The 13,793-nt window shown below is 53.9% G+C and overlaps 1 protein-coding gene across 2 annotated transcripts in view; it reads left to right on the top strand.

Annotated features, from left to right (window-relative positions):
* Positions 1-3,163: 3,163 nt before the first annotated feature.
* The window catches only part of IFT43 (intraflagellar transport 43), an 85,070-nt gene continuing 74,440 nt past the window's right edge, over positions 3,164-13,793 (top strand). The window contains exons 1-4 of one of the 2 annotated variants that reach the window (XM_062181035.1): positions 3,164-3,226; positions 5,597-5,689; positions 5,901-5,954; positions 6,067-6,565. In XM_062181035.1, coding sequence (XP_062037019.1) covers positions 3,173-3,226; positions 5,597-5,689; positions 5,901-5,954; positions 6,067-6,348 — 483 coding nt within the window. In that variant the 5' untranslated portion in view covers positions 3,164-3,172 and the 3' untranslated portion in view covers positions 6,349-6,565. Of the gene's footprint in view, positions 3,227-5,596; positions 5,690-5,900; positions 5,955-6,066; positions 6,566-13,793 lie in introns of those variants that run through there. The other variant, XM_062181034.1, reaches the window with a different exon arrangement.

Raw genomic sequence — 13,793 nt, 5'->3', positions numbered from 1 at the left:
AAAAATGGTGGCGCGTTCCGGAAGGCCGAGGGTGCCCTCTGGCGAGGCCCGGCCGCCAGTGACCGAGGCGCGGAGACGCGGAGGCCGGGAGAGGGGGCTGCGGGCGCGGGGCGACCCCGGGGCGTGCGGGCGCGGCCGCCTCGGCCTCCCTTCCCCGGCGGGGGCTCCGCGGGAGCCGCGCCAGGCAGCGCGGAGCCGGCGGTTGGCCCGAGTCGGGTTCCCAGATGGCCGAGAGGGGACGTTTGCGCTCCAACTTCGCTCCGCCGTCCCGCCTGGACCTCGAGGGCTTTTCCCACGGGCGAGCAGCGTAGGGCCGGCCAGACTCCCCCTGCAGCCCCGGACGTCGGTCCGAGGGGTCCCTCTCTTGGGAATGGCCCCCGCCCCCTGCAGCCCGGCCGGACCAAAGGGTGCCCGGCTCCAGCCGCCTGGCTGCTGGGCCCCTCTCGGAAGGGACGCTGTGTGCAGCACAGGACACGCTGGTGGACCACTGCACAGTTGAGGGGCCACCTTTTTTTTTTTTTTTTTTTTTTTTTTGTCACCTTGCTTATGAGTGGCGGGGCTGACATTGAAGTCAGATTCTATGGTTTGGGTAGGAATCATTTTCTTTATTTTTTTTCTTTTTTAAGACTTATTTGTTTTATTTGAAAGAGTTACACAGAGAGAGGAGAGGCAGAGAGAGAGAGAGAGAGAAAGGTCTTCCATCTGGCTGGTTCACTCCCCAATCGGCCGTAACGGCTGGAGCTGTGCTGATCCAAAGCCAGGAACCAGGAGCTTCTTCCGGGTCTCCCGCATGGGTGCAGGGGCCCAAGGACGTGGGCCATCTTCTACTGCTTTCCCAGGCCTTAGCAGAGAGCCGATGCTTCAGGCCAGGGCATCGACCCACTGTGCCACAGCACCAGCCCCTAGGGTAGGAATCATTTTCAACGGTGCAACAGATGAAAAAAATCTGGGCATAGCGGCTCCAAAAGTAACTTGCCTCAGGCCACATAGCTGTGACCGGCAAAGCTGGGATTTGGACCCAGGAAGTCCAGTGCCCAGGCTGCGCCCCTGGCTACTCACCTGCACTGCCTCCAGAAGCTGGGAGGCTGTGGTGAGGTTTGCACTCTGCAGGGGAATTGTTCTGGACTCTGTGGATGCAGCAGCAAATGACTCCGGGAGTGGGGAAGGAGGGTGGGGGTGCTGCGCTGGCCTAGGCTGCAGTTTAAAGTGCGGCGACCAGGGAAGGCCTTAGGGAGAACTTGGAGCGAAGCCTTGCAGGAGAGAGAGGAGGGACAATGGCCAGTGAGTCCCTTGTGGGCTCTCTCAGCTCAGTGGCTGGCGCTGTGGCCTTGGCGTCAGGTATAGTCCAGGGGCTCAGCAAGGTCTGGAAGCCACGGTTCCAGGGCTTCCCTGTACCCAGGGAGCACCATTTGTTTTCAGGAAGGTGGAGAGTGGGGCAAAGGCCTGGAAACAGATCCGAGGTGGAGGCATGGTGACATACGGGGGCTGATAAGAAAGGGGAACAGCCCAGGCTCCAGCCCTTCTTGCTGCTGTGGGAGCCGAGAACGGAGTCCCCTGGAGCCTGTATTGCATCCGTCTTGGGCGTCTGATGACTTTTTCTTGGAGCAGAGCTGGTGAGTGTAGGCTCTTAGTCTCCAGGACGGCTCACAAAAGCAGCAGCCGAGGTGGGGGAGGGCTGTGCGCCCGCTGCAAGGGAGGACTCAGCTCTGCCTGCCGACCCCCAACAGGTGCTCTTGCCGTCCCCAGGGTGCTGAAGCACAGTCCACCCCAGCAAACATGCAGAATGGATGGCTGGGTGCAGTACTTATTGGATAGTTAAGAAACACCTGCCATTTCGTTCTAGAGGTCCTCACTGCAAGTCCTTGCTCTGCTCCCTTGGCCACCAGGCCTTGTTCCCAGCATGATCCTGGGCACATTGTTCATGTCTGGGGACACGAGCCACCTTCTGTGGGGCCAGGGGGTCAGTGCCGGGTGGCGTTGACTTGGGGACCTCACATGAAGAGTTGGTGAATGGAGCCAGTGCTGTGGCATACACAGCGAGTTAAGCCACCGCATATGAGAACCAGTTCGAGTCCCAGCTGCTCCATTCTGATCCGGCTCCCTGCTCATGTGCGTGGGAAAGCAGCCTACGAGGGCCCAAGTGTTTGCGCCCCTGCCACCCATGTGGGAGACCTAAATGGAGTTCCAGGCTCCTGGCTTCGGCCTGGCCCAGCCCCAGCCATTTTGGCCATTTAAGGAGTGAACCAGCGGATGGAAGATTCTCTCTCTCTCTCTCTCTCTCTCTCTCTCTCTGTCAATCTGCCTTTCAAATAAATAAATACATCTTCAAAAAAAAAAAAAAAAGCCAGTGGATGGAGATTCAACCTGTTTGCCTCATCAGCTGGCCACTTGTGGGTCAGTTCCCTCTGCAGAATGGCTAGCACTGAGTAGTACATGCGGGAGAACACACTCCAGGAAGATCTGGGGGTAGAAACACCAGGTTCCGTGGTGGAGCTCTCGGGTGACAGACAGCTTCCTGGCACCCTACCGTCCACAGTTGTGGAGTGGAGACATCACTGCTACTCTGGGACTGTTGGGATTCAATGGGATCCTCATATTTGTGCTCTGTAAGTTGTTACTGCTCAGGTATTGGGTAAGTCCGTTCAGCCTCCTGTGGATTTCTTGAAGGAAGAGATTACACAATTGCCATTTTCTCTGAGACATTAGAAACCATTTATTACACCTGACCCCCTGTGAACACTGTCGGATGGGAACAATTCAACTTACTCTGCTTTCCGCAAAGGTTGTCCTACCCCTCGCTCGAGTTAATCATTTTTTCTCTCTGTAGTTGCAAAGAGTTACGCACGTGGGGGGGGGGGGGGGGACAGTACAATTCCTGCTATTGGCAGTAGCGCCTGGCTGTGCTGTCTACAAATGCCAATAGTTCCTAAGGACTAACAGCTTTTCACCGTCCCGCAGGGGCAGCTAGAGTGAGCTGCACTATCAGGAGCTTTCTTCCAGAAGTCCGCCAAGGCAGCTTTAGGAAAGACTTGGTTTCAGTTGGAGACTGGCACACGGAACACAGGAACAGTGCGGCGGCCCCTTTAAATATTGGGACGGCTGGGCGGGGCCGTCGTCAGGGACGCGCCTGGGCAGCTTGGTTTCCAGGAAGTGACGACAGACGACCGCCGCGATGGAGGATACGCTGGACTTCGACGAGGAGCGGTTCCGCGGCGCAGTCACCTCCGTGAGGAGCGATGCGGGAGGCTTGGGGCCAGGGTTTGGCGGGTGGGGAGGAGCGACCCCCGTCCACCCCGCTTCCCTCAGTGTCCCGGAGCGAGCGCGGGGCCGCCCCCGGGGCCGCGGTGGGCTCCGCCGCTGCTGGCGTCGGGCACGTTGGCTGGAAAACTCGGCGGAAAACAGGGCCGCCGGCCTCTGGAGCTGGTGGGAGATTTCCGAGCCTCGCTGCATTTCTGGGGGGAAGCCCCGAGTGCGAGCTCCCCCAGAAGGGACCGATCCGAGGGCGACGGGGGGCGTCCCGGGCCCGGGTCGCACGGGCACCTGTCCCAGGGCTTCCCCTAGGGCCTTCCGCTTCCAGGAGTCCGCGCTGAAGCCACCCTGCGTGGTGCCTGGAGGGGAGGCAGGCCCGTCGCCTTTCTTGGCCGTCATCCCCCGGAGGAGACGGGCGTTCCTTGGGTCTGGTGGCTAAGGACACGAGGTTCTGATGGAGATGAGTGGCGTGAGGCGGTGGTGGTTCCGTGTGCTCGGGCCGGGGCTGCAGACGTGGAAGTGGGGTGCAGAGGAAAGCCCGATGTACCCTAAGCTGTGAGAAGGGGTTAGCCGCCCTTGCCCCCGATTTACTCAGAGGCGTACCAGGAGATTTAAGAAAGTTCGTGCAAAAAGCACGTTATGAAAAGCTGTCCGTGGGTTTCCGACCTTTTTTTTTTAGTACCTAAAGATGCAAATGTGGCAGTTACCCTTTTCTAGCAAGTATTTATCGAGCCTCTACTTTGTATCACGCGCTGTGCTAGGTGCTAGAGAATAGAGCAGTGACTCAAACAGCCCCTGCATCGCCTGGGGCTTATGTTCTGGTGGGGGAAGACGGGCAAGAAGTTAAATGCATTTCAAATGCATGGTATCGGGGCAGATGTTTGGGGCGCCAGCATCCTTATCAGCGCCTGGTTCCAGCTTCCTGCTGTGTGCACCCTGGGAGGCAGCAGTGATGGCTGGAGTAATCAGGTCCGTGCAGCCCACATGGGAGACTTGGATTGTGTTCCAGACTCCTGGCTTTGGCTCCTGGCTTCAAACCCTGGGCCATGGCAGATATCTGGGGGTGTGAACCAATGGATGGAAGCTCTGTTTACTGTCTCTGTCTCGCAAATAAAAAATAAACGATTAAGGTAAGATATATAAAAATCATGTGCTCGTTTTCTTCCCTGTGGATTTACCCAGGAGCTTCAAGAAGTCTAAAACCTTGACATGCTTTTATTAGAGAATAATCAGTTACGCGAGACAAGACCATTGAAGTTCTGTTTCAGGCCATCCGCTGCACGGAGCCGCTCACATTTAGATAACCAGGACTGTGACACCCGGAGGAGGGCGGCCGTGGGTGGAAGGAGGGAACTGTGCGTGCACCTTGAGAAGAGAATGCGTGTTTTCAGCAAGGTTGCTTTGTGCTTCCTGAAGCCTAAACGGTTGACGTTGTAGTTGGAAGTCTGAGCTCCACAGGGTTCTGTGCGGCTCCCCTGTTGGGGATGCTGTCAGTTCTTAGAACTCCTTCAGACTGAAACTCCAGCATCCTCTGTCGGGCAGACGCCAGGTGTTGAAGTCGGAAGTCTTTGCTCTCAGGTTGATGTCTGCCACCCACTCGGTTTGCTGGCCTCCGGTTTCCTCCCTTGTGAGACGGCATCAGTCCCCGTCCCTGTCCTCGTCATCTCCAGAATCAGATGATGCCCACCTTGAATAAGTGCTAATCAAAGCACTTATATTCATAAAGAGGCCACAAAGTGAACAGTGCAAATATAAACGTGTCAGCATGCACCAGTGTGCCTCCCTGTTGTGTATGTGCTGGGAAGTGTCTGAGACACAGAGCCTTGGTCCCGGAAGGCCTTGGGAGACCCTTGCACATGGCTCCTGTGTGATGCAGAGCTGCAAAGCGCCTTGATGTCCCAGGGTTCTTAGAGAAGTCCCTTCGTGTCTGAATGCAGACCCAGTGAGTGTGTGTGTGTCAGAGGGCATGGGATCCACATTTGCTCTGAAATAACCATTTTCATGCCAAGCTGCAGCTTTCAGATTAGGCCTGCCTAAAATCTCGCACAGGGACACGGTAGCCTTTGCCCACTTCCTCTCTGATCCATGGCGTGAGGGCTCTGCCAGCCTAGAGTATCTGACTGCATTTTTTTGGGTGGAAAAGTGGTTGTGCTCTTGCAGTCCCTGCAACTGGTAAAAGAAAACCTTCTGGTCCCTAACCTGTGAATTTCCTCTTCTGCCAAGTGGCACTGACTTTGCTTTAAGGGTTGAGAGAGATTTCTAGGAATATGCCTGAGTGACTCAGATCGTCTGCACCTCGCTTCATAAGTCCAGCCCGGGCTCACGTTCCTGTTCCGTTACCTTGCAGGTGGCCAAGCTGGGTCGCCGAGCTCAACTGGAGCCGTCACAGGCTGAGAATCACTTCGGGGGCAAGAATTCCTCGTTGACTCTGAACAGAGAGGTGGGTGCTGAGAGCAGAAATCCGGGCAGTTCTCTTTAATAAGAGTCCTTGATACCTCAGTGCGCGGGGATTCGCTCTCCCACCTTCAGCTCCTGATCGCCCCTTTCCTCCTCTCTGGATTTCACTTCCTCAGCAGGAAGTGAAAAAGGGATGATTTTTTTTTTTTTCTTTGATGCCACATTAGTCTCTCTGCATTTCCTCCTATCCTTAGGAAAGAGCTTTTTTCCATGAACTGAAGCCAGGGACTGGGAAGTTTCCAGACTCGGTAGGAATCCAGGTTTTTAATTCCACCAGAGAGGCACTGGGGAGCACGCTGCTGGCGTCAGGGTGGGCCGCGCAACGGCACGTTGGTGACCTGCACTTTCTGCAGCCTTCAGGAAGGAGGGGGATCATTTACTGGAAGCCCTGAGCAGCCTGAAATTACGGGAAATTATCTGTACTCTTCCAGGAGATTGGGTAAGCCTGAGGAGCCGTGCCCTTCACGCCAGGCACTGCTCTGGGCAGTTCACCGAGAGCCCGTTTTCCCTTCCTCTGTCTGCTTGAAGACTCTCTGCTTCTCCAGAGTCAGCATCAGGACCCTGCCCTGTTGTAGCTCTTCCCTAACTTCTCCTGCCAACGGGGGGCCCTTTCCTCTCAGTTCCCGTGGTCCCTACTGGTGACCGTATCCCATTTTATCCTGATTGTCTCTTTACTTGTCTGCTTTCACGGTCTTCCTTCTTCAGTAACAGTAGCCCCCGTAACCATGTCCCGCCAGCGCGCCGCTGTCTGCCTGTCCCCACCCTGTGACACCCTTGCCTCTAATCTCTAATGTGTAAGGGCGTCTCACACGAGGCATCTCACAGAACACCTGTTCTGTGCCAGGCGCTGTGACAGACAAGGGGCTTCAGCGTCAAGACCACAATCCCCGTCTTCCAGAACTTAGGAGGGAGCCAGACAGGTAAACAATTAGAACACAATGCAGGGGGCCGGTGCCACTGTGCAGTGGGCTAATCCTCTGCCTGCGGTGCCGGCATTCCATATGGGTGCCGGTTCTAGTCTCGGCTGCTCCTTTTCTGATCCAGCTCTCTGCTGTGGCCTGGAAAAGCCTCAGAGAATGGCCCAAGTCCTTGGGCCCTGCACCTGCATGGGAGACCAGGAGGAAGAACCTGGCTCTTGGCTCCCATCGGCGCAGCTCAGGCCGTCGTGGCCATTTGGGGAGTGAACCAGTGGAGGGAAGACCTTTCTTTCTGTTTCTCCCTCTCTGTAGCTCTGCCTCTCAAATAAATAAATAAAATCTTTAAAAAAAAAAAAAAAAAAAAAAACTAAAAAGAACACAGTGCAGCAAGCCCCATGATGGAGGTACCCAGGAGAGCAGTGGAGGACAGCACAAGTCTCCGAGCTCCTGCACCCACATGGGAGACCCGGAAGAAGTGCCTGGCTCTTGGCTTCAGCCTGGCCCAGCCCCATCCATTATGGCCATTTGGGGAGTGAACCAGTGAATGGAAGACCTCTCTCTCTGTCTTGCCTCCTCTCTCTCTCTCTCTCTAACTCTGCCTTTCAAAATGAATAAGTGGGGCTGGTGCTGTGGCACAGTGGGTTAACGCCCTGGTCTGAAGCTCCAGCATCCCATATGGGTGCTGGTTCTAGCCCCGGCTGCTCCACTTCCAATCCAGCTCTCTGCTATGGCCTGGGAAAGCAGTAGAAGATGGCCCAAGTCCTTGGGTCCCTGCATCTGCGTGGAAGATCTGGAGGAAGCTCCTGGTTCCTGGCTTTGGATCAGCACAGCTCCAGCCATTGTGGCCAATTGGGGAGTGAACCAGTGGATGGAAGACTCTCTCTCTCTCTCTCTCTCTCTCTTTCTTTCTGCCTCTCCTCTGTGTATCTCTGACTTTCAAATAAATAATAAATGAATCTTTAAAAAAACAAAATGAATAAGTAAAATCTTAAAAAAAAAAAATCACTGGGTGGGCTTGATTGGGGGTTGGCATTCTGTGACTTTGGCCATGGTACCTCCATCCTGGCGCTTGCTGCATTGTGTTCTTATTGTTTACCTGTCTGGCTCCCTCCTAAGTTCTGGAAGACGGGGCTTGTGGTCTTGACGCTGAAGCCCCTTGTCTGTCACAGCGCCTGGCACAGAACAGGTGTTCTATGAGATGCCTCGTGTGAGACGCCCTTACACATTAGAGCCGAGGGTGTCACAGGGTGCGGACAGGCAGACAGCGGCGCGCTGGCGGCACAGTTACGGGGGCTGATGCTGTTAAAGCAGGAAGACTGTGAAAGCAGACATACCAGACCCCACCCTGGAGCTCGGAGAACTTGAACCTGCAGTCGTGTATGTCTATAAAGGGAAAATGAGGAAGCAGGGGACGGGGTCGATGGGCGCCTATTCTTGTCCTCTGGCCTGTCTGTTCCACACAGGTCCGGGAGGAACCTTCCCGGGATCATGTCATTGTGCATTTGTTCGACAAGTGGTTACTGAAGCTTACATTGTGCAGGCAGCATTGTAGGAGGTTGGCGTCTTTCAGTGAACGGAGGAAACAGAAACCACTGCCCCATTCTCGTGCTCACCAGCAACCAGGAAGGTTAATTAAAAATATGCTTCATTGTGAAGGAGGCTACAGCCGCCTTCGGTGGTTGGGTGAGTGAGCCTGTGACGGGGCTAGGATTCCAGGAGTGGCCTGATGGGGCCCTGGAGCCTTATGTGAGCCCCAGTCTAAGTCAGTGCTCAGGCTGGGGTCTGTGGGCACTGTTCGCCTACTGTCCCCTCCTCCCAGCTCCTGGCGCAAGTTGGTGCTGGGGGAGCTGCACAGTCACCAGGGGGGAGCCTTTCAGGAGCAGCTGCTGACGCCGGGACATCACCCGGAGGCCTGAGCCTTTTCCTGCTCTGGGCCTTAGCTCTTCCCAGGGAGAACATGATGAAAAGCCTCCTGGTTCTCATCCAGCTGGTACCTCTGAAAGCAGGATGGCAGCCAGGATGCCAGATCCCTTCTCTTCCTGGGTTAAATGAGGTTTAAAGCAGCGTGGGCAGCCTCCCATGGGGCCAGATGCTCACTGTGCTGTGTGAGACTTTTTGGCTGTTTCTTTCTAAAATTAGATCCCAAGACTTGTGCATGTGCCCATTTACATTCCAGCTCTGAGTGTATTACATGATGCATTTATTTTTGTCCTCGCTGGCTACACTCGAGGGTGAAGGTATTCATGAAAACATAAATATGGCACCTGAGTGCTGTCAGCCAGGCTGGAGTTCCTTTAGCGTTAAGAAGAAATTAGTTTAAGCAAATGTTTCTTTTAAAGCGAGGCGGGGAGGGATTGGAAGCTCTGGCGAAGGAAGCAGAGAGCACAGGGCTTGGCGTTGGAGAGCCGGTCCGCGTCGGTGAGAATGGGCCCTGCTGCTGGCTGCTGGCTCTGAAACCAAGTCACTCATCGCAGTGATCCTCGGTTCATTAGCTGTCAGTTGATGAGTCGAGTTGACGTGGGGATGAAGTGAGATTCACACTGGAAAGCACTAGTAAACGGACAGGCTCCGTACAAGCATTCGTTCTTTGAGTAAATTAGCAGATGGATGAGTCTGGACAGTGCTTTGCTGTTTCGTGTTAAGTGGCAAGAAAGAAAGAGATGGAAGCAAGGGTGTGTTTTTGAGCTGCGTTGAAAGTCTGAGTGCCACTCTTCTGTCCGTCGGTGGCTGGTGGTGATCGGGAGCAGGTGTCTGGGCTTACTGGTTGCAATGGGCATTCCTTATGATGAGGGAAAACGCCACAGACCGAGGAGTCACATGGGCCTGGCTGAAGTCCCGGGCGTGCCACACATCAGCTCTGTGAGCTAAGCAAGTTCTTAATCTCTCTAAGCCTCCGTGTCCTCATTGGTAATACTTGATAGGGTGCTTAGACAGAAAGAAGTGAGGTGGTTGGTGTAAAGCTGTTAACAGAATATGGTCAGCATATTGCAGGCCATATTACATCTCTAGAACTCAGGTATTTTCTCTTCTGCCCTCTACAAAGGTGGGAAGCTGGGAGCCTTCAGGCTGAAGTGAGCCTGCAGTCATATTTTGTTGTATGCACACAGTTAAAATTTTTAAAATTTGAATCCCACTTAGAAGCCAGGAAACTTTCCATGAACATTCAGACTCGTGCCTCTTCTTTACAGCCAGAAGCTGTGGCATGCTGGGAACGCTGGAGCTGCCGATGGGGCCTGCCCACAGGTGGCCAGCTCTCTCCAGGTCACCACCTGAGTACACTTGGGCAGACTGACTTAACATTTGATCTGCCCAGCTCCTGTTTGCGTTTGAATTTTAAACTCCTGCTCTTTCAGGATGGATGGATTTTCAGGTCTCCTTCTGTAACCACTGGTATTAAATTTGGCTACATGTAACAAATTCAGCTCTAGTACTTGAGCCAGATAGCAAGGAGGACAGAACAAAGCAGGTACAGTCATTGGAGGGCATCCTGCATCATCCAGCCACTTCCAGCTGTCCGTGCCTTCCAGATCTGGTCACTTTTGCTCTCACAGTTGATAGATGGCTGGTCATCTCCAGATAGCAGATCTGTTTTCTGGGCAGGAAGTCAGGAAGGGTTGAGGAGTCACGGTGCGTGCCCATTAAGCAGGCCCTTCTCAGGAAAACGGCCGGAGGCCTCACTGAGTAGACTTGTAGTTGCATCTCGTTGGTCTCACAACCTCCCTTCCATTTCTGGAGAGTTTCCAAATGGGGCAGAGCTGGGCCTTATAACCACCACTTGAGGTTTCAGGGAGTTTTGTTTGTTTGTTTTTAAGCTTTATTCATTGATTTGAAGGGCAGAGTGACAGAGGAAGAGAGCGAGGTCTTCCTTCTGCTGGTTTGTTCCCCGAATGGCCGTAATCGCCAGGGCTGGGCCAGGCTAACACCAGGAGCCTGGAGCTCTATCCGGGTGTCCTACATGGGTGCAGGGTCCCAGCACTTGGGCTGTCTTCGGCTGCTTTCCCAGGTGCATTAGCAGGGAGCTGGGCTGGAAACAGAGCAGTGGACTCAAACCGGCACTCTGATGTGGGATGACAGCATCACAGGTGGCAGCCCAACGCACTGCTTCACAACACTGGCCTTGCCTTTTTTTTTTAATGTTAATTTATTTTCATCTGCTGGAAAGGCAGAAAATGAGAGAGCGAGAGAAAACAAACGAGTGAGTGAGCATTTCCATCCTCTGGTTCACTTCCCAAATGTATACACAGCCAGCACTGGGTCAGGCTGAAGCCAGGAGTGTGGAGCTCCAGCCAGGTCTCCCGCAAGGGTGGCAGAGATCCAAGCATTACAGCTATTAATCTGCTGCTTCCAGATGCGTCAGTAGGGAGCTGGATTGGAAGTGGAGGAGCCAGGACTCAAACCCACACTCCAGTGTGGCATGCGGGCATTCCCGGTGGCTGCTTACCTGCCATGCCACAATGGCTGCCCCATCAGATAGTTTTTAACGGAACGTTTTGCCGAACCAAAATCTTGGGGCAAATTGGTAAGCGAGGGGAGGAGAAAGCAGCTGAGTAGGAAGTTCCGAACTGAAATGACAATTTTTTTCTAAAAATAAAATTTATACAAAGGGTTTTTTTTTTTTTTTTGAGGGGGGTAGACTTGAGTATAAAAAAAGAATTTATTTTTAGTAGCTACAAAAATAAGTCCACATTCCTCTCCAGTTTTCAAATTTAAAGTTGTGTGGAGCTCACTGAAAAAAAAAAAAAAAACAAAAACAAAAAAACCAAAAACTGTCTCGGTTCTAGGATCTCTGATAGAGCTGCCTGTGTGAATCTCTTCTTGATCTGTTCTTCTAATTATCTCCAAAACTGCCTAGAACCTTCTGTCTGTCGGACACCTCTGTCCAGATCATTAAACTCCTGCTGCTCTGACACAAGAGGCCAGGTCTCTGCTTGGTCATTCTGTAGATTTCAAACAGTGCATTTGAAAGAACTCATTTTACTGAATTGCCAGGGAGGTGAATTCTTTGTAACTTCTCACTCGCTCAGAGTTGACTTGGTTATGCCTCTCCCCACTTTTTTTTTTTTTTTTTTGGTAACCACTGTCATGACGATCAAATTAGATAATTCTTGTCAAGTACTTGGCACAGTACCTAGCACACCAAAAAACCTTAAGACATGGTGGGTACCAAGAGAAGCAGGACTGTACTTTTGTGTGTGGCTGGCGGGATGGGGCACCTGCCACACACCAGAAGCATCGTGTGGTCAGCAGTTCAGGTCGGCATCACCGTTCGTGAGGATTTTCTGGAACGTGATTCTCTCACGCGTGTTGATGTGTCTACATCACGTAACTTTGTGTGCAGACAGCAGCTCTGAGAGTTACACCAGGTTTCTCGGCCTGAGCTGTCCCCTCTCTTGATTGACATGATTCTGCTGTTCCACAAGTCCTTCAGGAAAAGACCTGCTCGCTTCCTGCCAGCGTTACGTCACACTGAATTTGGGCAAACGCAGTCTTTGGCGAAAGCTGTCTGAGAATGGCTTAGCTTTCCATGAGCATTTCTCTCTTGGGTCTAGGACTCGTTTTGGGCTTAGCTTTTCTTCTGTGGATTGTCCTTTTATTACGTTGTAGTGTGTAGTAGAATAGTCTCTCTCTGTGTGTTGGGTGCACGCGGTATCCCAGCTAAGCCTCCCAGTAGCTCCTGAAGCTGGCTCTGTTGTTATCTCATTTTATCTGTGAGGATGGGTAGCTCGTCCAGAGTCACCCAGCTCCTCTCTGACTGTGGTCAAATCTGTCTGCCTCTAGCTGGGCGCCAAGCCACTACCTGGCCTCGCCTGGGTGCTTGACAGATGGACACACAGACCTCCCACGGACAAGAGGCCCCTGGAGAGACCGAGAGACTTGGGGTTATCCCCTGGGAATCGTGGTTCTCACCGGATCAGCCTTATTCATCAGTTGGCGAGAGAAGCATTTGAGTCACAGCTGTTCCCTCTCTCCCCTAGTGCACCCCCCCACCCCCCCATCTCCTGGGTGTTCCTCCCAGGGCGCAGAACTGAAAGTTAGCCAGATCCTCTCGCAGGAATCTGAGAAATGCTGCTGGGCTCATGTTCCCAAATTAGGCCAATTTCCTCATCCCAGCAGCCCGACACCGCCCCCCCCCCCCAAGCCGGAGCTCCCTGGGCGCTCGCATTACGTCTGTCTGCCGCCGCCCGTTCCCTCACTGGTCTGCCAGCCGGGCAGTTATTTTCAGCCCAATAGGGTTATCTGCTGACCCTTTTTGGTGACATTTTTCTTCTTTCTCACCAAAATAACCCTCCTGATTGGCCACATTTTTCAGCCTTTTTCGTAGCCGCGCTCCAATGGGCTGGATCGCCTGATGCTTCCGATAACGTTGCCGCACAGCGATGCGGGGAACGCGTTTTCCACACTTCATATTCGTGTCGTGCTTTGCATGCCTGGGTGCTGAACTCTCCCCTCGGGTGGGCGATGACCATCGCAGACCCCCTCCCCAGGGCCGGCTGCCGTGTGGGAGGGGATGGCACGTCGGGCTGGAGCCACGTCAGCAGCTCCAGATGATCCCCTGGTGCCGGCTCTGGCTTTGACGCCGGCTCTCCGAGGGCCCCGGGGCGGTGCGCCTGCTTGCTGGCTTCCCAGGAGTGCACTGGTGAAGCTGGCCGGGGTGCCACGTGTGGCCAGGACTTCCCCACGTGTGGCCAGGACTTCCCCACGTGTGGCCAGGGCCGAGTGAGAAACAGACTTCAGGAGCTTAGTGCTGTACCCTTAGGTCGCCTGCTGTGGTCATTGTCTGTGCCAGCTGTTTTGTCTGTAATTCCACGTGTGCCAGTGACTAGGTGTATGTCCTGGGCGAGTTGCTTATCCACCGGAAGCGTGTTATCTCACTGGGGATGACTGGCGGCCGGCTCCCTGGGCTGTTCTGGGGGGTTGGAGGAGAGGGAGTGTGAAGCTCTGAGGCCGGTGCCCAGAGCTGCCGTTGCTGCCGTTCTCTGTGTCAGATGAGAGTCCGCGCGTGTCAGCAGTGTCTCCCAAACCGCACTCTGTTCCAAGCACAGAAATGTGCCTGTTCCTAGCGCTGCCTTTGGCCTCAGGGCAAGAAAGCATTTGGTGAAGAATCCTTTTGTTAAGAATGCTTTGTGCCACCGGAGGCTGCTTTTCTCCGTCTCCTCTGGTAGCATTTCT

The sequence above is a fragment of the Lepus europaeus genome, chromosome 22 (assembly GCF_033115175.1).
Source record: "Lepus europaeus isolate LE1 chromosome 22, mLepTim1.pri, whole genome shotgun sequence".
NCBI classification, from domain to species: domain Eukaryota; kingdom Metazoa; phylum Chordata; class Mammalia; order Lagomorpha; family Leporidae; genus Lepus; species Lepus europaeus.
This window is presented reverse-complemented; position numbering and strand designations above follow the sequence as displayed.